At 39.6% G+C, this 22,621-nt stretch overlaps 1 protein-coding gene across 1 annotated transcript in view; it reads right to left on the bottom strand.

Annotated features, from left to right (window-relative positions):
• gtf2h1 (general transcription factor IIH, polypeptide 1) overlaps nt 1–22,621 on the bottom strand; it is a 44,399-nt gene that overhangs the window by 19,107 nt on the left and 2,671 nt on the right. The window contains exons 2-10 of the mRNA XM_052028816.1: nt 17,729–17,783; nt 11,712–11,888; nt 8,995–9,196; nt 7,708–7,870; nt 7,128–7,221; nt 6,774–6,923; nt 5,819–5,898; nt 4,102–4,223; nt 1,114–1,201 (exon numbers count right to left, since the gene is read on the bottom strand). Of these exons, the coding sequence (XP_051884776.1) occupies nt 1,114–1,201; nt 4,102–4,223; nt 5,819–5,898; nt 6,774–6,923; nt 7,128–7,221; nt 7,708–7,870; nt 8,995–9,196; nt 11,712–11,865 (1,053 nt within the window). The 5' untranslated portion in view covers nt 11,866–11,888; nt 17,729–17,783. The remainder of the gene's footprint in view (nt 1–1,113; nt 1,202–4,101; nt 4,224–5,818; nt 5,899–6,773; nt 6,924–7,127; nt 7,222–7,707; nt 7,871–8,994; nt 9,197–11,711; nt 11,889–17,728; nt 17,784–22,621) is intronic.

Genomic DNA, 22,621 nt, shown 5'->3' with positions numbered 1-22,621 from the left:
TATTTTCCAGTTTTGTTGAAAGGTCTCTGATGTGAAAGGATACAAGTGGTTCTCTCTACACAGATGCTGCCTGACCGGTTGAGCATTTCCAGCATTCTCAGTGTCGTGTCAATATCCAGCACCTCCAGTTTTTGCAATTGAATTCTACCGCTTTCTCTCCAAAGCAGTTGAATACAAAAAAGGTAACCAGAAACCTACATAAAACCTCAAAGTTCTCCAATACATTTTATTGATGTACTGGATTGTGTAATGGGAAAACCAAAAGATACTTTCTGATATAAGGAAATACCAATATGAAGGAAGATTGAAAAAAAAAGGATAGTTTTCTTTCTAAGATGACATGGACAATTAGGCAATAAGATAGAAGTATTTCAAGTCCTGAAAAGATGGGACATAGTGGATAGAAACAATCATGGGGTCAACCATGAGATTTAGATACAAGATTAAATGCAAGAAATTTTGAACAAAAATAATTAAAACTAAATTACACAGATTCATGAGCCTGTGAAATTCACTTCCAGGATAAACAGCCAACACAGATACTATAATCACAATTCAAAATGCATTGGCAGGTGGATAAAGGAAAAGAACCAGATGGGGATATAGAAATAGATTGTGCAATTGTAATTGGGACTATTCGTTCATGTGGAACATTAACAGACTTAGACTAAATGACCAATTAGGAGAAGAAAACTATCCTATATTTCCTCTCTAGTAGAAATGCTGAAGTTCTGTGTGGTGCCCCTACCACTGCCACATCTGAAATCAACTAGTTCAAAAGACTGAGATTCAAACATTTGACTATTTTCATCTGTAATACTTTGCTTCTCATTGGTAGAAATTACCAAGGCACCAGGGAAGAGTAACAAGTTATTGACTGAATAGAGTTAACAGTTTCCAGATGAAATCCAAATAAATCTCATGGATGGTTCTATTCAACACATGATATTATTCAGTTAGTCTTACTCTCATGTTGTTAGCTGCCATCTTAACCACTATTAACTACAGTCCCATGCTTATTCTATCTAATCAGTATTTTTCATACATGAGAATGTTGCGGTTCCCCAGTTTTACATAATGCAGCATTTTTCTGGCCTTTTGCTTTATCCTCACCTTTTTAATAGGTGGCTGGAAACAATCAGAATCTCGGGAATTACCATCAGTGCTGCTGTTCTCACTGTTCTGATCATTGTGCACTTCTCTGCAAAGGAAAGACAAAAAGGAACATATTACACAGGTGACCTTCCTCTGGTCTCTTGTTCACCGTTCATCCATTTTCCACAGCTGTTCAATCAGTAATCGATGCAGGATTAATGCCATTAACCTGCCTTTCAAAAGGAATGTTGTAATTGACTTGGTTTCAATACGAATTTTATAAACAATTGCCCCATATGTTGATAACATAGCACAGTGACATAAATTAGGTAGCTAACCTGTCAAGCTACATAACCACATTGCTCTAAGTAAATAAGATTAACTTCAGGCATAATTTATGTGCATTATTAAATGCATTTTCCCAGACAAATTTCACTGTAGTTTGTTTCTATTTCCTCTGCTCTTTAAATAGTAAAATGACTGTTGCTGAGATCATACCTGCACTCAACAGACACCTCGGGGGAAAAACACTACTACCTGCATGTTCACCTCCAAGTTTCATACCATCCAGAATTGTAAATTTAATCACCAGTCCTTCATCACTGGATTTAAATCCTGGAATACCCTATCAGCAGCTCTGTGGGGATAACTTCACCAGAGATCTGCTGTGGTTCATGATGGCAGCTCACACCAGCTTTCACGTGTAATTAGAGATAGACAATAACGTCAGACTTCACAGCAATATCCAGATCCCAGAAGATGAATTTAAAGATGAATATTCTAAATATTAGAAACTGTACTTTTATTTTGTTTATAATTTTGATTAAACAACCACTTAACTACTTTATTTTAAAAAATCAAGGTTAGTGACCCTATTCCAATGGATCAATACATGATTGGTATAAAGTTAAGGAGCCAGATGCAAATTGCATCTGGTGTCTCAGCTCAGAACTGCTGGAATCAGTAGGAAGTCCAGTGGTGAAGTGGGAGGTCACTTGTGCCATTTTCTGTCCTCCAGCTCCTGCAAGTTCTGTGCTTCAATAGCCAGATGCAGAAGAAAAAGATTTGTCTCATGCATTTACCCTCCATGAAACTGCCAGCTAAAGATCACACATATATCATTACGTATTCTTGAAAATCAGCAGCTGAAGTTCAATTTCAATTCTCAGAATCAAAGCTCTGGGAAAAAATATCATCAATCCTTTGCTTTTTGGAGAAATGGAAGCCTTCAAATAAGATTAAAGAATGAATTTAACTGGATGAATTTAAATCTAATTATAAAAACAAACTTTAAAAATTATTTTATTTTGAACCTGATAAACTTGTTACTGAGAAAAATGATAGAAGTGTGGGAAATATTAAATGGACACACAGAATATGTGGAAGTATGCAAAGGACTACCCCAAGCCATTGAGCAAATTCAGCTCAAAATTCTCTGTAATTAGCCCAGTAATACTCTGTTAAACCTACATCAGATTTTTCAGAAATCCCAATGGTTCATTAGTCAGGAGTGTGAGCTGGGAGATCAGAGTGTAAGCAGCGTGGGCAGCCAAAGCTGGAGGCTGAAGTTAGGAACATTGTTAGGTTTGTAGCCAGGGCCAGGGTCTGCAGTGCTTGTGTATTTCCTGCTCCCTTTAAACTGACCAGGTTTATTGGAAAATTCATTACGTCACTGAGTGATATGTAAAAAAAAAGTGAAAGAAAAGCATGTTTGGGTATCAATAGAGTAACATTCAATAATCCAGAACATCTGCTAGTCTATTGTTAAACCACTCCCCAATGTCTCGACAACTAACAACCAAGTGTTGACAAATTCAGTACCCATAGAACACATTAAGATTGTTTCAATGTTGCTCTTGCATGTTATGTAAAGCAATGCCTTAATAAGCTGGGTATAGACTGATGGAACAGCAAGGAAAACATTCCGATTACATACTCAGTACCCAAGGCTTCAATTGAACTCAGTGTAAGTAGTAAAAGAACTGGATATCGTTGAGCCTCTGGACTACGAAGTAGACTCAGATGGCATTCCAACTCCTGATCATGAGTTAACAAAAACACCACTAGATTAGGGAAACCCCACGAGAAAAGTATGCACTTTCAGAGGTAAAACGCAAGAGAAATGTGTACAGTAAATGGTAGGGGCATTAGGAGCACTGATGTACAGAGGGATCTTGGGGTGCACGTCCATAGGTCCCTGAAAGTGGCAATACAAGTGCAAAGGGAGGTAAAGAGGGCACATGGTATGCTTCCCTTCATCGGTCAGGGCACTGGGTATAAAAGTTGACAAGTCACATTGCATCTGTGTAAAACTTTAGTTAAGCCACATTTAGAGTATCATGTGCAGTTCTGATTGCTACACCATAGGAAGGATGTAGAGGCATTGGAGAGGATGCAGAAGAGGTTCACAGGATGTTGTCTGGACTGAAGTCTACAAGGAGAGGTTGGACAAACGTGGATTATTTTCGCTGGAGTGTAGGAGGCTGAGGGGCAACCTGATAGAAGTATATTAAATTATGAGAAGCATATATGGGGTAGATAATCAGGGTCTTTTTCTCAGGGTAGAAATACTGGAAGGCATAGGTTTAAAGTGAGAGGGAAAGTTAAAAGACAAGTTTTTTTTACACAGAGAGGTGTCAGTGTCTGGTAGGAGCAGATATGATAACAACATTTAAGAGGCATTTGGACAGGTACATGAACAGGCAGGGAATAGAGAGATACAGACCATGTTCAGGCAGATGGGATTAACTTAGATTGGCACCATGGTCAGTGCAGACATGGTGGGCCAAAGGGCTGTATTGAAACTAGAAAATGCAGGTGTAGATGACAGTTATTCAGGCTTGATTGTCATTTCAGCCCATCCAGCTTCAACTCGGTTGTGTGGAAAAGTATTGGTATTGGTTTATTATTGTCACTTGTACAGAGGTGCAGTGAAAAACTTGTCTTGCAAATGGGACAAAGTTTTAAGGAGAAAGTTGAAATTAAAGAATTCTTTTTGATACATACTGTTTACGGAGGACAGCTGCCAGCACCATGGCACTATGATGATTGAAGCGACGGATTATAGCAGCGTTGCTGCTCTCCTTATTAGATTTAGAGGACGACTGTGCTGATGAAGATCCGTAACCCTGTGAACAACAATTTTGCATGTATGGTTTTTTTGGCTTCCACCCAAATTTAAACAACTTTGCCATGACTACATAATATCCACATGGAATTCTCCACCTATCCCATACAAAACTGAACATCTTTGAGTAAACATGCATTTATACTCTCACACATTACCCAAGTTGATCTTGCACAGACACACAAACATGATTCCTTCCCAAATACATACTGCTGTAAATGTGCTCAAGCACAAATGTAGACACAATTGCCACTGCATTGCAAAATTTCTGACAAACTTCAGCACAGTGGGGTACTGGCAGAAGTTAATTAAAATATTAGTGAGTTAAATCTAAATTCATATGGGGCTAAATTCCTAGAGTAGCAATATGCTGAGAATGTGTGTTAAAGACAAATCAGTCTATAAAATGATCTCTCACATGCTGTTCCAATATAAAAACAATGGAAAGTTGTTTTGTTATCCCCACAAATCATTCAAACTCATCAAGCTAGGACAGCCTATTTAATTGAGGACAAGAATATCTCTATGAATTTCAAACATCACGTCATTAAGTTTTTGAATCAGCTGATGCCAACTCTATTTTCCTGGTCATGGAGGGGTGGGAGAGATTCATTGCCCTAAAATTCCTTGATTAAAAGGATGTAGTCAAGCTCACTTCAGAACTTGAGCACTTATAGATTTTCCACATTGCACATAGAGTCTAAGATACAGAATGGGGAGACCAAAGATGAAAATTTGAAAAATCAAGTCTATGATAAATCAAGAGCCAATGTAGTCTAGTGAGGAAAGGAGTTATGGGTGAACAGGACAAGACTACAATATAGACAATGGATCTACTTCTATAAGCGACTTGTGATGCTGAACTTAACAGAACACAGTGTGAAGATTGGATATTAGCATATTGCAAATCTAGTTTATATACACAGTTTATATGTATTAGCCACAATTATAACAGGCAGCTGCTTCTTCAGGCTAACAGATAAACTATTTTCCATTTCTACAGAAGTGTTAACTACAAAGGTTTTGCTCAAATGTTTTGACTGTAGTGTCTATTTTAGATATATTTTACCTTGACGCCTTTCTTGCTTCACAGTTTAATTGTCCTGTTCACTTGGTTGTTTCATTAAGCTTTTATGTGATGAAATAGATTGAAACAGGCAATCTTAATCATGCTCTGGGTGCTACAATTTTACTTCCCTTTCCCACTGGGCCTTTGTTAATACCACTTCCCACATACATTCACCCTCCACAACCCTAAAGGTTCATGACTAGAAGACAGGAGTAAGGAAATATAGATGTGTCCTTATACTCCTGAGATTACACCTGACTAAGTGATTGGCTAAAACTGCAATCACAGTTTGGCTCTGCGCATCAAGATGGGTCTCACCATTTTGTCAGCTGTTATGGTCAAGACCGATGTAATTGGCTGCTTCTGCATTTCCTCTACCTTGCTTTTTAGTTTATCACCAATGATGGGCTTACACACCAGTCCACCTGCTATAAGTGATGAGGGCTCCATAAATGTATGGCTGTCAGCTGGATAAAATACATATTGCTTATGATCCTCTCATTCCAGTGACAGGAAGTAATGCTCACCTCACCCAGTGATTTGTCCTCCAGCGATGTCAAGTCCATTAAAGGGTTGCTTACTCCCTGACTAACCAGAGTCTTCAAACCTGACCAAAGAAAATTATTACACCATCCCCTCTTAGATACAACACAAATGCAGAGCAAAATTCATGTAACAAAGAAAAACCTGGTCATTTTAAAAGGGTGGCAATGAGGGCAAGTACAAGTAGCTTGATGATAATGAATTTTTCATTCAAATTGGAGACACAAGAGACTGCAGATGCTGGAATCTGGAACAAAAAACAAATTGCTGGAGGAGCTCAGCAGGTCAGGCAGCATGTGGAGGGAAGTGCAAGTGAACTCTCCAGATGAAAGGTCTCAACCCAAAACACCAACTGTCCATTTCCCTCCACGGATGCTGCTTGACCCCGAGTTCTTCCAGCAATTTGTTTTTTTGCTCCTTTATTCAAACTCATGTGCTTGAGAAAGCACAACCATCAAAACTTGTCAGAAAACAGCAGCTCAAGGGTATGGCTGTCTAATGATTTTCAAGCAACACAATAGATCTGCCGTAAAAATTAGGCTCAACCAGACTGGAATCAATCGATTCCTGGCTGTTATCATCAAGTAACCCAACATTTGCAAGGATGATGATTGGACACAAATGGATCAGAATCTAACATTTTCATGTTAAAGAAATCACAAGAAAAATAGATCTTTATCAATTAAACCTGTCAGAGAGAGGAGTATGCAAGTATTTTTATTTGGCAGCCATTTGAAGGGCATGACATATTACACAAAAGTATATTTAACAGGCTGATGATTATTAGAAGGGTCTTGTGTCCCTCCTGGCAACATCCTGCATATGATTCTGGTAAGAAACTTCCCTCACTTACCAATTTTTTCCCAACATGCAGACATCCACATTCAGCCATGTGTCATTATCTAGTGAAGCTTCTTCTTTGAGTTTGAGTTTGCTCACCTTTCTCATCAATTCTGGCACACTCAGAGAAGAGATCCTTCGAGCCAGCATTAATCCTATCCCTGTGGAAGTAGTGCGACTGGAAGAAGCGTGTCCAGAATTCCTTCTCTGTCATACTGTGAGGAACATTCTCTGCATATTTTTGTTTCACTGTCAAATGAAATAATGAATCCTTTATTTAAACCTGTGTGCATGAGGATGAAAACATGACCATCAAAATTCCTGCCAGAATGGACAACATCAATGAGAAATTGATTGTTCTGCATCCCAGAGATTGACATTAGAAAAAAAGTTACCCTATAGTCCCTCACTTGTCTGAACAAATTCTTAAACTTTCTATTAATATAAATTTACCTGCAGGATATGTCCTGAATATTGACTCAATGATATCAGAGGTCAGATTATACCGGAGGCCATTGCAGCCATCAGTCTGTGGTCGGATGTCCGCCTACAAGGAAAGCAGAAAACAAGTACTTAATTTGATACTGCAGTAAACATTCTCAAATGGTTACTTCAAATTTTCCCTCCCAAAAGGGAAACTACAAAACAGTGAGATTTTGCATACTCTAACACATACACCTCTCCAGCCTGATCACTTCCAAATACCCAGCTCGTCTTATAAACTTACTCATTCCAATCCTCATTGCAACATGCCACATGCCAACCTACTTGCTTGGCCATCTCCTTCATACCCCAACCCTCAACAGACACTACCTCACATTTACTCTCCTCCTCAACAAATGCCCTTCCCAAAAATGCTCCCATTCCCCTCAACATGAATTTCCACACTCATCCCTTCTTCAGTACAAGCAACCCCTCCCCACTCCTTCCCAATACAGATATTCCCACTTTTTGCACATTCATAGCAATATCAGCTTGGAAAGAAAACTAACTAATAAGGGTGCCCAACACCAAGCCAACAATAAATCCTCACCAGAAATGCAGCAGAAATTCCAATATCTTGCTTGTTGTTGGACATAGAGTTATCCATGGAATTCCCAGTCAGACGATTGGCCCAGAATTCTTCAGCACTGATGACCTGGCTCACAACCAAATCTTTATAGAGCTGAAAGAGAACTGGGTCCTCCTGAAGCATTCTAGAATTGAGAGACACACACACTGGGTTTAAGTTATAAATAGATAATGGTGTCACATTGCAACATTGCATTTTCTTAAGGGCTATATCCTCTCCACCATTCTGAAAGCACTACATCCAACCACTTTAGCCAGGGAAACACTTTTCACGAGTTAACAAGTCAACGAGTATTAGTGGAAGTTGGGTGTGGGGGATGCTAGAAAAGAGAAATAGTGGTGCAGGAGATGATACAAAATGCGAAGGTTATTACCATCAAACCAGATCCTGGAGTCAATGTATACTCCCTTTCTTGTAATGATCATGACAAAATGCTTTTCCATTTACTGGTTCAGGGGCACCAAAAACTAACGTTAATGCCCAAGCAGAAATTAACTGATGTCCCATAGAGGGAGTTCATAACTGGTGAAAGATTTCAAAAAGGGTTTTTGTACTTCAGTTGAAAAGCAGGCAATGCAACGCCTGCCTTTTTAGCTCATCTCTTCTCACAATTTAGCATTTGCATTCTATGCTCATGATGTGGTCTTCTCTGCATTGGAGGAACTAAACACAGATTGCAGAACACCTCCTTCCCATCCACAAGCATGACTTTGAGATCATCAGCCTTTCTTGTTTGTATTGGAACTTACCAATTCTGATGTTAGGGCATCCATCTGTAACATCAACTCAGTTTTTCTCCAAAAATGCTACCTAATCTGTTGAGTACTTTGAGTATTCTTTTATTTCAATTTTCTAGAAACTGCTGTGTTCTACATCTCACAGTTCAAGCACCTTTTTTCTTTATTGTACTGGTTCATCTTCCTCTATTTACACTCATCCAAAGATATCAGCTATAATTAACAAGCGTTAGTTTCCCTCTCGCAGTGGCACCAAAAGTAATTGTGTCAACTGGACAACCTTGGCTCAGTCCTATCATAAACATTCCCTTCATCTTCTCCACCATTCACTCTCTCTGCAACTTAAAACATGCTTGTTTTCACACTTTTCCAGTTCTAATAGTCATTAATCCAAAGTGTTAATTGGTGTTTCTCTCTCTCTGTACAGTTGCTGCATGCCCTGCTGAGGACCCCCAGCATTTTTTGATATTTTGTTTTTATTTTGTACTTAAGCTTCTTTCCCTCCTGGTACCTGTTTTTTTCCTCTAGTTCCTTGTTTGCTTTTTTCTTGAACTTAGGGAGCAACTGTTGGAGCAAGTCTTTAGCAGCATCTCGGTCTTTGGCTGCTGCGTTAGCACTGTTCTCGTTGGTGAAATGGAAGATCGTAGTGTCGCCTGTATGCAAGATCAACTGAAGCTGCACTTTAGCTTTGCCTTCAGGGCTGATCTTCTGACCTGGAATTCAACCAAAGTGTTTATATTGAAAAAATTATATCAATAGACTGAACTTTTGTAAAGTAGGGGTGGAAGGAGCATCTGTACATTAAATGTGATATATTTCCACACATTATTTTTAAATACTTTTTCTGTGATGAAGGTGACTTAAAGTTTTCCATCTAGCACACAAAGATAAACTAGAATATCCTTAATACAGCAAGGTATCACATTCCTTTTGGTACCTGCCTTCATCTCCACTCATTGGGAATCATTCCTTTCATCCCTCCCTTCACTTTACTTCACTCAGAGGGATGGGAGTGATTTTCATGACCTCTCTCCACCTCCAGTGTTCCAATCCCCTCCGCCTTATCTGCTTTTATGATGTTTCGGGTTGAAACCCTGCCTGAAACATCGACAATTCCTTTCCTCCCACAGATGCTGTTCGACCCACTGAGTTCCTCCAGCAGATTATTTGTTGTTCCAGATTCCAGCACCTGTAGTCTCCTGCGTTTCAAGTTTGCTGACAATAGAAAATTGGATGGGATTGCAAGTTGTGAGGAGGATGCAAGTTCAAGGCAATTAGACAATTTGAATAAGTTAGCAAATACAGTATAGATGGGGAATAATGTGAATAAACATGAAGTCATCCACTTTGGTAGGTAAAATAAAGGTAGAATATTATTTAAATGGCAATAGATTGGGAAATGTTGTATACAAAAAGGACCTGGGTTTCCATGTAAATCAGTTACTGAAAACAGATAAGGCCGCAAATAGTACATCAGTTAGTCTTTATTGCAAGAGGTTTTGAGTACACGAACAAGGATGTCCTTCTATACTTATATAGGACCTTCATGAGAGAAGGGTGCACAATCTTGGCCTCCTTACCCAAGGAAGGATATGCTCGCTATGGAGGAAGTGCTGTAAAGGTTCATCAAACTGATGCCTGGGGCATCAGAACTGTTGTACGAGGTAGGATTGGGTGAACTGACAAAGTTCTTATGGAGCTGTGGGGAAATTGTTTCCCTATGGTTGGAAACAAGGGCTCACAATTTCCAGACACATGGCAAGACATTTAGAACCAAGATGAGAAAGAGAAAACTCAGAGGGTGGCAAACCCATGGATTTCTCCAAAGAGAGTGGATGCCACATTGCTTAACATGTTTAAACAGATTTCTAGACACTAAAGGCACCAAGGCAGACTCAAAGGGTTGAAGGGCCTATTCCTGCTATTTCCAGTTTCTATTTCCACCTTCCACAGCCCCAGGGGCTCTAAACCTCTTTCCTGCTCCACAGCCACCCTTCCTCTCTCTCCCCTTCCATCTAAGGGTGGTGTATTCTTCCACTCCAAGCTTTACAACCCCTCCATTTCTCTCATTGCTGGGTGTTCCGTGTCAGTCTTCCTCTTCTTCAAGGTCTCTACAAACCTTCTCCGCTCCAACCCCAGGAGTTCAGACTCCCACTCCTACATATCTTGGGGGCTTCAATTCACTCATATTGTGATTCTGCAGTCTCTCCTTCTTTATCCCTCTTACATCTGTGAAATATGCAGCCCCTTCCCTCACACCTTATTCATCCTCAAAATGCAGAACTGATACTTCTGATCCAAGATCAGAACCACAGGCTGGGTCAAGGAAAAATATTGAAGAGAAGGTGGCATTGATTAAACAAGAGTCTGATGTTGACATAATTTAGTTCAGATTCATAAAAGGTTCACATCATGGTCTAGAGTCACATCCCTCCCCACCATCGGTAGTAAGTACATGAGGCACTCCTCAAGAAGGCAACATCCAGTATCAAAGATCCCTACAATACAGGCCATGCCATTTTCTCACACCTACCATTGGGCAGGAGGTACAGAAGCCTGAAGTCCCACACCACCAGGTTCAAGAATAGCTACTTCCCTTCAACCATTCAGTTCTTGAACTAACCAGCACAACCATAATCACTACAAATCTATGACCACTTTGATCACTTTGCACAAAAGTGGACTTTGGTTTTTTTTGATCTAATTGTGTTCTTTCTTGTAAAAATAGGATATAATTTACGTTTAATGTTTTTCTTGTGAATGCTGCTTATAAGATGCCTGTGATGCTGCTGCAAGTAAGTTTTTCATTGCACTTGTGCATATATGTATGTACTTGTGCATATGACAATAAACTCGACTTTGACATGTTTAACCGAAAAGGAAGGCAAATGACCTTCCCTCGTATAATGGAAAACTATTATTAATCTGCAGGGAAAATCCTCTGGAATACAATCCCTTTTATAAACTTACAATCTGATTTGTCTTAAGGGTAAAGCGCATTCTGCACTGCTCTGGAATGAGAGTTTAAAAAAAAAACTTCATATATTCAATCCTGAATGACACTTTTAGTACAAATTACAATAGAATTAGGGGCAATTTGATGCCATGGCCTGATGCTACTAGGGTGACTTTATGAGGGGACCCTTGTAGCCAAAAGTTTAGACTGTATCTGAACCCAGATTAAGTAACAGTGACAACCAGACAAATCACTCTGATCAAAATACTTACAGCGGATGTCTGCGTACATATGACTAATGACAAACCGATCCTTCCCTTCTGGTGTCCAGGCTACACGCTCTGCCATCAAGTATAGGGCCCCATCCTGCTTTTTGTGCCGTACCTTCTTCACAATTAGCAGAACCTCTTCTGATGAAGTGGCCATGATGTATGGTGTGCAAGTGATTTCTGCAAAGAACACACAAAATCATCTCCACTTCACAAGGTTCATTTGAGATCATGAAAGAACCCAGTCAAGCCATACGTTTTGTACACAACTTCCTGCAATTCACAGATCTCTGCTCTGTGTCCTCCATGAGTCAGTTTGCCAGTTCAGCACCAACCACTGCAGAATTAGGGCCAGCGATTCACAACTTTTTGTATTAAAAATAAAAAATACTTCAGGAGTGTCGCTGATGAGAAAAACATTTTAACCATACGTAACTAGACACTTGAGTCACATTTATGAAGACAAAATGGCATAGTTTGCCAAAGAAAGAATTTATTAACAATGATAAAACTTAATGTCCAGAGCTTTAGTAACTAAAACTCAGATTAATTTGTAAAGACACCACAGATGTACCAGTGGATAATTCCTCAGGATAAAAGATGATACATCGCCATACCCCTTAAGGAATGTTTAGCTTTATTTTGCATGTTGTGAGATGTCAAAAGTCTGGAAGAACCAACCACTGCTTCAACATAATCTTTAATCCAATTGCACATTTTGGGTTTATTGAGGTATACTAAAGAGAAGGCAAGCTCAGAAGAAAGTATTTGCAAAGAGACAACTAAATTTCAGAGCTTACTGCCATACTTTTGTAAGCTGTTCTTGATCAAAGCAATCATAAAAATTGAGCAGATTCCATTCCTGGTATTTTCTGCAAAGAAAATCAGGGCATTGTAGCTCAATTAGTTCAAGCTGACCACTGTATTCCACAGCTCCTGCTTGGCTGAAGATGGGTCAGTAAATATCTTTAGCTCTTCGTGCATCTTTATGAAAGTCTAGTAAAAGTTGGTTTTAAATGAATATTTGAGGCTTCTTCTCGGCTTATAATTTCAATTTATCTTATAAAATGTCACAATTTGCCTGGCAAAGTCAGATACAAGTTATACCTTTACCTAAAGACCACATTCACATTTGAGTTGGACAGCAAAATCAGTTAAGAAAACAAGATCTCAGAGCCAGTGAACCTTCTCCAGGACTCAAGATCAAAAAAGTTATCAACTCCAGCAGCAGCACCACAAACTTCAAGACTTTACACTTAATCAGATGCCCCGCTTTTACCTGATAAATTACAAATTATTCAGCATCAATTTTTTTCAAAACTAATTTGTAACTGATAGTGGTAAATCTCTCAATTTTATGAAATTGACAGTGCAGATAGCATTATTCATGTGTGCAACCAAGGGTGCTGCCAAACAAATTTTGCTGATGAAAAATAATGATATTAAATGAGCTTTTTACTTGATTTGCAAATGGTGCTTGAGATGTGCAATCACTCCTATGTACTGAATTTATCCTCCCTGTTGAAATGCCAGAACAATTTATTCCATTCCAAAGCCTGAGTAAATGTAAACTCCGAGACTGATAAACAAGTCCACTTCCGTCAGTTGTCTTTGAAGCGATGCCAATCCTCAACTTCATCACAAACCTCAACCAGCATTTGTTTTATATTTGGGTAGTCAGTAGTTTCATTTCTGCCAGGGACAGGTATGCAAAGTTTATTGCCACATCTTTCAGCTGAAAGAAAAATGTCAGTTTGCAGACCTTATGCACACTGGATACTCAAATTCAAAGCTCTTAACTTTAATAGGCCACTTCACATATACTATTAACAAACAGCCCATTGCCAATTCCCCATCAGCGAGACTGAAATTTCTTGATAATTAATAAAGCAACTTTGCAGCTTACCTTTATGTCAGTTTCCAATTCTTTCTTCAGATTGTTGAAGATCCTTTATTGGGTAGAGAACTGCTATCCCAGGAATGCAATAATTGTCCCGCTCACCAAGATTATACATACTGGGTGCTGAATTTTTTGGAACTATGATTTTTTTTCTACAAATATACTAATTCAAATCTATCTTCAATAAAGCAGTATTTTTCCATTAATTCCTCTTGCTATTTTCCATGTCCACTAACATTTCCTCCTCATTATCAAGCTTTCTCTATTCTTCCCTATTTTCCTCCTTTGGTAAATTGGTTTATTATTGTCACATGTAACAAGGTTGTGTAAAAATCTTCGTTTTGCATGCTATCCACTAGATCATTTCATCACATCATTACATCGATGTGGTACAAGGGAAAAGTAATAACAGATTGCAGAATATAGTGTTACAGTTACAGAAAAAGTGCAGTGCAGGAATACAATAAGTTGCAAGGCCACAACAAGGTAGACTGCAAGGTCAAAAGTCCATCTTATTGTACAAGAGGTCCATTCAATATTCTTATAACAGCGGGATAGAAACTGTCCTCGATCCAGGAGGTATGTACTATCAGGCTTTTATATCCTCTGCCCGATGGGAAGGGGGAGAAGAGAGAATGTCCGGGATGGGGGGAGAATTTGATTATCTTGGCTGCTTTACCGAGGCAGCAGGAAATGTAGACAGAAGACAGTGAGAAGTGGAGAGAGAAGTGTATTGGAAGTTTATCCAATATATTCTATGCCTTCTATAGATTGGGAGACCAGGCCTATACACAACATTCCAAATCTGGTCTCACCAAGGTTCTCAGGAGCAAGGGATTTCTGCTCTATTGAAAGAAGACGCAAGGACACAGGCCAATATACTGTGTCCTTGCGTCTTCTGAACTCGAAGGTTAAATTTCAATGATTTATGCCTTTCCAAACACCAACCCTTTTCAATCACACACATTTTAAAAAAAACTATCTTCCTATTTTATCTACCAAAGTGGAGGATTTCACATTTTTCATCTACCATGTCCATAAGTTATCCTATCTGCATCCTCCTGAAATGCCACCTAGTCACCCAGCATTGTATCAGCAGCCATTACTGTCTTACCAGTACATTAACTATTTAAAAATAGAACAAGAGATAGTGAATGAATATAAGCACATACACAACTGGGCATAATGAAAGCCATTAGTAATTAAGAAGCAACCACTGAGAAGGGTATGCAACAGTAGTGATGGGTATCCTCACTCAGAGGACATGCACCTGGCAGTTGGAGATTGGGAGCTGAATGGTGGAGTGGGTTCCTGGAAAACAAGAGAGGGAGAGAGAATGGACTTTGGATTGTCCCCTTTGACTCTCACCAACTTTTACCGATGCACCATAGAAAGCATCCTACCTGGATGTATCACGGCTTGGTACGGTAACTGCTCTGCCCAGGACCGCAAGAAACTGCAGAGAGTTGTCGACACAGCCCAGCGCATCACGGACACCAGTCTCCCCTCTGTGGACTCTGTCTTTACCTCTCGTTATCTTGGCAAAGCAGCCAGCATAATCAAAGACCCCACCCACCTGGGACGTTCTCTCCTCTTCCATCGGGTAGAAGATACAGGAGCCTGAGGGCACATACCACCAGACTTAAGCACAGCTTCTACCCCACTGTGATAAGACTATTGAACGGTTCCCTTATACAATGAGATGGACTATGACTTCACAATCTACCTTGTTGTGACCTTGCACCTTACTGCACTGCACTTTCTCTGTAGCTGTGACACTTTACTCTGTACTGTTATTGCTTTTACCTGTACTACATCAATGCACTCTGTACTAACTCAATGTAACTGCACTGTGTAATGAACTGACGTGTACGATCGGTATGCAAGACAAGTTTTTCACTGTACCTCGGTACAAGCGACAATGATAAACCAATACCAAAGGGGGCTAGAAACCACGAGGCACCAAGATCAAGGGAGTATGGAAGACTGGGGAGAAAGGAGGAAGTGTGAGGGAGGGGAGCTGAGGAAGAAAGTGTACAAGATTAAGTGTCTATGTTCATTGTATCTGAGTGTACATGTTAAATCTGTTCAGCAGGGCCTCGTCCAATTGACTTGGACTTCCTTACCACTGCACCAAGACTTACTCTGTAAAGACTGTGTAACAGCTGATCTGCAACAGCTATTCCATGTTCAAAGGAATGACACACAGGCACCTTCCTCTCCTTAACATAGAGGGACTACCCAAGATGAGCTTTGGGAGCTGATGAATTTTGCACATACTGCAGCCACATGCACTGATGATGGAGGGAATGCTCAGGGTGTAGACGGGAGGGACCAATCAAGCAAATGGCTTTTTCTTGGATGGTGTCAAGCTTCTAGTGTTGTTGGAGCTGCACTCATGCATCCAAGTTGAGAAAATTTCATCATGCTTTGTGTCCTATAGATGATGGAAGGCTATGAAATTTCACTTGCCATTGGCTCCCCCGATACCTCTACCCTTGCTGGTCCCATGGTTCATCCCTTGTATTAGTTTATTAAGCACCTGCTGTAGGCACAATATGGTAGATATGTCCTTTAGGAATTAGTCAGCTCAGTAAATGATGATGATGCCAATCTCATCCAGAGTACTGTCTGTGCCCTGACTATTATTAGAGTGTTATCCAACTGTTGCTCAACATGGAGTAGCGATGATTTGTCAACTGCAGAAGAACAGTAGGTGGTAATCAGAAAGAGTTTCATTACCCATGCCATGAAACTTCATTGAGTCTAATGTCAACATTGAGGAACTACAGGGCTCCCACCCAGTATATCACGGTACTGTCTGCTCTGACATATATATTGCAGGGATTCAGATGGAGGAATCTGGCACAACATGGTTAGGTTGTTGCTTGACTTGTCTATGGGGTAGCTTTCCCAATTTTGAGAAGAGGACTTTGCAAGATTGACTAAACTGAGAGCAACTTTGCAGTGTTAATGCTAGGTGGTCCATCTGGTTTGATTCTTTCCCTATTTCAACAACTAAGTGGTGTTCTAGACATTTTCCACAGGGAACTTAAAAGTCCACTATATTATTGGAGCAAGAGGACCGACTAGCAGGCAAGTCCAGGACCACCCAACGCTCCTCTTCCACCATCGCGGGGAAAGGAGCACCATCGAGCAATGGCCCTCTTGCACTGTTGCGCGTTCGCTTTTTCCATCAGACTGATATAGGGCCAGTATAGGTAAAGATGGTTCGCTTCCTCCCTTGAAGGGCATTGGCGAACCAGGTAAGTTTTCTGTGACAAGCTGGTGGTATTGTGGACAAATTAGAAATGACATTTCTTTTAAAAACTTCAGATTATTAGCAGCATTTAAGTTACACAATTGCATGGGATTTGCACTTGGATCTTTGGGCTGTCATATGATTAGGTTAATGGTGTACTTCTCACTATACCATTACCTAATTACTCTCTCATTTTTAAAAAAATATTTCTTTGGATAAAATGTGTGGTTTTAACTTGTAAGAGCCCAAATTAAAAGAGTCAGATGGATCAGTACAAATGTCATTAAAGCAACATATTTACAGCCATTATCCCCAAGATAAGTGATAACCTGCAATGTATTCACACTATTCTAACTTTCCTCATTCCTCTATTGAGGTCATTACACTAATCCTCTTGTCATTCATCATAGCTGCAAACATGTTCTTCCACTTTCCACACTGAAACTAAGATTCAATGCTTGACCTCCTCAACTGATTCACTCTAAAGATTTCAAAGCACCAGCGTTTTGCTCCTCATTTTCCTGCCCCCCTCACCCCGCCGACAGGTTCATGCAGCCAAGGCTTGAAATTACCTAATCACCACTTCCTGCTCAAGCACACTTTCTCTTTTTGACTTTGATTTCCTACTCATGAGTAGAAAGGCACACGTGCTCTCTGCAATGGAGCATGTGGAATTACCAGAACCAAATGCAGCAATGAAGATAGTTTAATTGGCCCCAGTGCACTCCCAAGCCTGAGACTAAAAGGCCACAGTAAAGAAAAGTCTGCCATCCTGGTAGCATCTCTGGAAAATATGGACATACAAGAACATGTTCAACTGAATAAATTTTCTGAGTTATGCAAATAATGTACACTTACCAGCCAACCTTTAACTTTCAGCATGAGCAATGACGATTGAAGCAGAGGGAGGCAGCTGAGGAGAAGGGAAAAAAATCTTGTTAAGTGAAAGAAGTTTTAGACACTTATACTCTGTGCTCAACTCAGACGAAGTCATGTGTAGAGAATACTTTCATTGAAACCTGGTGGCATTCCACTCCCTGAGCCAGAATAAATAGAAGTATCAGATCCCAAAGTCAGTAAAGAAGCAAGGAGAAGAGTAACAGAATGTCGGGCTTTGGTCACCTCATATGGAATAGTGTCAAATTTTGCTTGATAATGCCCCATGAAACATCTTGGAACTCTTTATTAAAGATTAGTATCAATGCAAATTTTAGCGCTGACAGACCCCTAGTTCTTCATTCTGCTGGTCCACAATTCCAGGTTCACAAATTATATCCCCAGCAATAAAGCAGTTCCATCCCATCAGATTACCAACCTTGTCATTACAAAAACTATTTTACCCCTTCTGTAAGAGCCTTTTACATGCCTCACCTACAGAGAAATGGGCAAAGGGAGAAACGGGTCAACAGGGAGCAATCTTCAAAATAAGATGGACAGAATACCAATAAATATATTGATGAAATATATTAATGAAATATAAATATATTAATGACAAAAAAGATAAATTTCAAGGAAAACAATGAAATTAAGACAACAATGAATGAAAACCTGAAGAAAGGATGTGGAACAGGAAGATTAGTGAATCTGGGAAAATACAAATAAAAATTACAGGCTTTTGCAAATTAATAAAACATTAAAAAACTGTGATAAAACCTGTTCAGGAAAGAAGAGAATCTGTGGCAACTGGAGATATGAAATCAAATGAATAAATATGTTGCACTTTGTTTTGACTAGTGTGCGATGGTAGAATTCAGAACATCATGTGCTGGAAGTGTAGAATAAGTGAAAGAGCTAACAAAACTGGATTTGTAAATATCAGAAACAATGAGTAAGGCACTGGATCCTGAAGGATACTCCTTAGGCTGATAAGCCAAAAATGAAATAAAAAGGGCATAGCAGGGGTTCTAACCTCAATTTTTCTTACAAAATTCACTTTTTGGGACTTGGGCATTATTGGATTAGGGAAAGATATAAGCCACTTTCTTGAATTGCTGCAGTGCTTCCAGTGAACATACTCACACAATGCTGTTGGATAGAGATGGCCAGGGATTATACCAAGTGCAATGAAGGAATAGCTATGTATATACTCAGTATGATCTGCAACTTGGCAGGAACATCCTGGATAGACAATTATGTTGGGAAATGAAATATAGCCAGTGTAATAACTGTTCAATATGGGATAAGGTTTAACCAGCAATCACAAATTGGTCAAACATTGAGGGCAAGCATTTAGAATCCACAATTTGAGACAGTGTTAATAAATATTTAGTTAATGCTAACAACAACCAGGATGTATATACAGTGAGTCATAAAATTATTGTTTGAAATGGCTAAAAGAAAAAATAAACTGCAGACACAGAGCTCTTAATGTTACTCCATTTTCTCAACTATATTAATCAGACAAACTCCTCTACTCCCTAATCCATAAAGATGATTATCCTTTCAAACAAGTGCAATCTGTCCAGGGTTATGAATGCCTGATTTATAGACATCCCTACACATGAATGAGCTTCAAAAATATTATTAAATTCAAAAGTCTGACATTCATACATAATTCCATTCCTAGGAACTGCAAAGTAGTTTCCTCTCTTCCTCTCTACACTTAGCAATTGTTCTTTCTTCTTAGTTTTATGTGCGTTCGATGCCATTCATTACAATACTGTGGGGGTATGGTTAACATATTGAGAGATTTTTGTGTATTTTCTGACTTATGGACAACACTGACTCATGAATGTCTATAAAAAGAGAATCCGGGGATGGTCTGTACTCAGATCTGCATAGCTTTCACCTTAATGTGGATTTGCTCATTTGCTGGAATAATTTATCCTTTATTCACCTCCTGCCTACCTTATCTGGCATTTTCCCACCTCCATATAGTCTCACCTTGCTGCTGCAGCAAGCACTCAGTCCTCCCAGATGGGTGTACTGTTTCTCTATTCCCCTTCAGCTATCCCCTTATTCATTGAGATACCACTTTTCAAGTTTGCTCCAGCAGCCACCTAAACTGCATTGTTTTCACACTGACTATTTCATTCCTGTCTCCCTATTTTCTTCCCCCTTCTTCTAAAAAGATCTAAAAAGATTTACAAGATGATAAGAGGCATAGATCGAGTGGACAGTCAGAGACTTTTTCCCAGTGCGACAATGGCTAACACGAGGGGACATCATTTTCAGATGATTGGGGGAAAATGTAGGGGGGATGTCAGGGATAAGTTTTTTTTTACACAGAGAGTGGTGGGTGTGTGGAACGCACTGCCTGCAGAGGTTGTGGGGGCAGATACATTAGGGACATTTAAGGGACTCTTAGATAGACACATGAATGATAGAAAAATAGGGGGCTATGTGGGAGGGAAGGGTTAGATAGATCTTAGAGCAGGATAAACTGTTGGCACAACATTGTGGGCTGAAGGGCCTGTACTGAGCTGTAGTGTTCTATGTTCTATCTCCTAGCTCATTGATATTAGAAGATGATTGGCTTTGGATTTGTGAAAGGATGCAAAGTAAATAAAAAATAATGAGAAGTGATCCCACTGAAATGTAGAAAATTCTTCAAGAGCTTTATAGGGTGGATGCAGAGTCAATGTTTCCTTCAACTGGAGTGACTAGAATCAGTGGTCTGAACTTTACACAGGCTATACCATTCAGGAAAGACATGGAGAATAAACTTCTTCATCCAGAGGGCAATATCTTCAGAATTCACTAATGAAATGTACAATGAAGGCAGTGAAGGGAGAGATGGAATGATTAACCCTGTTTCCCTTAATGTTTAGTACAAGAATTGGGTGCCAAGGAAAAAAGATCAGTGTGACTTTATTGAATGGTGAAGCAGGCATGAGGGGAAAAATAGCCTATTTCTGCTTCCAATTCTCATGATAATATTACTTTGAGTTTTCTTCCTGATGCACATTTATACCCTCATTTATATTCTCTGTCAATGAACTCAGCTGTACCAAAAGTCAGATTGCCAAAGGCAATTTTCCCCCCTTAGTAAGACTGTCCTTTCCTTTCCTGCTACCCCTAACAGCAACTCCACCGATACCTACATTGGTAATATAGTGTTAGTGGGACAGTCACCATATCAAAACTCCTACATTAAATTTTCCTCTAAATTTGTTTACATCCACTCTAAACTCCCAACCTCACTGAAATCTCACACCTTTTGCCTTTCTTCGACTTCACACTTATCAGCCATTTATTTTCTGTCTTTACAAGTCATTTATTCTCAGTATTCTACCTTCACCTTAACACAGTTCCATTGACAACTCTTTTTGAATGCCTCTGTCTCGTCTTCCACACATCCACTGCACATACTGTATGGTTATTACTGTCAATCTCAAGAAAATACCCTTAAAAGTTTGAGATCTCAAATCACCCACCATTCTCACCTTCTTGCCTTTATAAATTACCACTTTGCAGTCCAAAATATTCATTACAATCCCTTCCAGCTAAACCCTAGGAGTCTTCAACTATTAAAACCCTTGACAGCAGCTCAAGACTGTTCACAGCTATTCTTTTCATCACAAGAATCCAGAGTTCACCTCTAACACTATTTAATTCTCATTTTCTACTGAAATTCTCCTCCATGGTTTACTGCCAGACTTAATCACTCCAGTGCTGTTCTGGCCAACCTTCCATCTATTTTCCACAAACAATTCATTCTTAACCCTTGATTTCCAGCTCAGTGTGAACCCTTGATTTCTATATCCTAAAATACACTACCCCTCTGGCTTAGTGACTCTTAGAACTGCAAACTTAAAATTCTCACTTTATGTCATGTTTAAATAATTTCCCAGCTTCACCTACCCAAATTCTAAATCCCAGCGCATCTACCACATTCCACTATTGGTAGTATGCCTTCAGTGCCGTACTTACTCAAACACAATCTCAAGCCCTCCTACCAGCATTTATAGTCTACATAGCCCATAATGGGCACGTCCAGAGCAGAGCAGCAGATTTTATGTATTGATAAAGTTGCCTGTCATCAATAAGTTTTTAATTTCAAAGGATATTGATTAATCCGCCTAATCAACATCTGAAATCACCCTCTTCAGTTACATCCCACCTTCCTCAAACTCATTGATGAGTTAGCTCAGCAGGCAAGAACTTTGAAGCATTATTTAATTCAAGAGTTATCTTCCTCACATCTATTCTGCACCTCTAAAGCACTTGTTCCACCTTCAAAACATCAAACAGTTCCAAACTCGCCTTAAAATTCTGAAGGCTCAACCTCTCCTAATTTTCTCTAGCTGGCCTCCTCCCTTTTCCTCCCAAATTACTAAAGTACTTCCTTCAATATTTTTTCCTACCAGCCATCTGGTTGCCTCAATGAGCTAGAATACTAATTAGTGTCAGAGTGGTCTTGGCAAAACCCAAACCAAGTTACTGGAAAGTAAGTGTTGCTTGATAGCAGTGCCAACAATACCTTCCATCACTTAACTGATGATTGATAAAATGTTTAGGGAAATGTTTCAGGTCCAGAATAGCAGGAAGGAAGGAAATAAAAGGACAGGTGTGGCTTATTGAAAGATGAATCAGGAGTGGGTATTGGTGAGGAGGAGGAGGAAGAGGAAGAGGAAGAATGAACCAAAGTCACAGAGGGCTGCCAAGCGCGGAAGGAAGGTAGCATGGCATCATGTTGGATGAAGAATAATCTATGGAATGCAAATTCTACTGCAGTGGAAGGTGAGAACACATGGAACTCTATAGTTTTGGGCAGGAGGAGGAGCACCAATAGGAATGCAGTTGAATGTC

This window comes from Pristis pectinata, chromosome 14 (assembly GCF_009764475.1).
Source record: "Pristis pectinata isolate sPriPec2 chromosome 14, sPriPec2.1.pri, whole genome shotgun sequence".
Classification (NCBI taxonomy): Eukaryota; Metazoa; Chordata; class Chondrichthyes; order Rhinopristiformes; family Pristidae; genus Pristis; species Pristis pectinata.
This window is presented reverse-complemented; position numbering and strand designations above follow the sequence as displayed.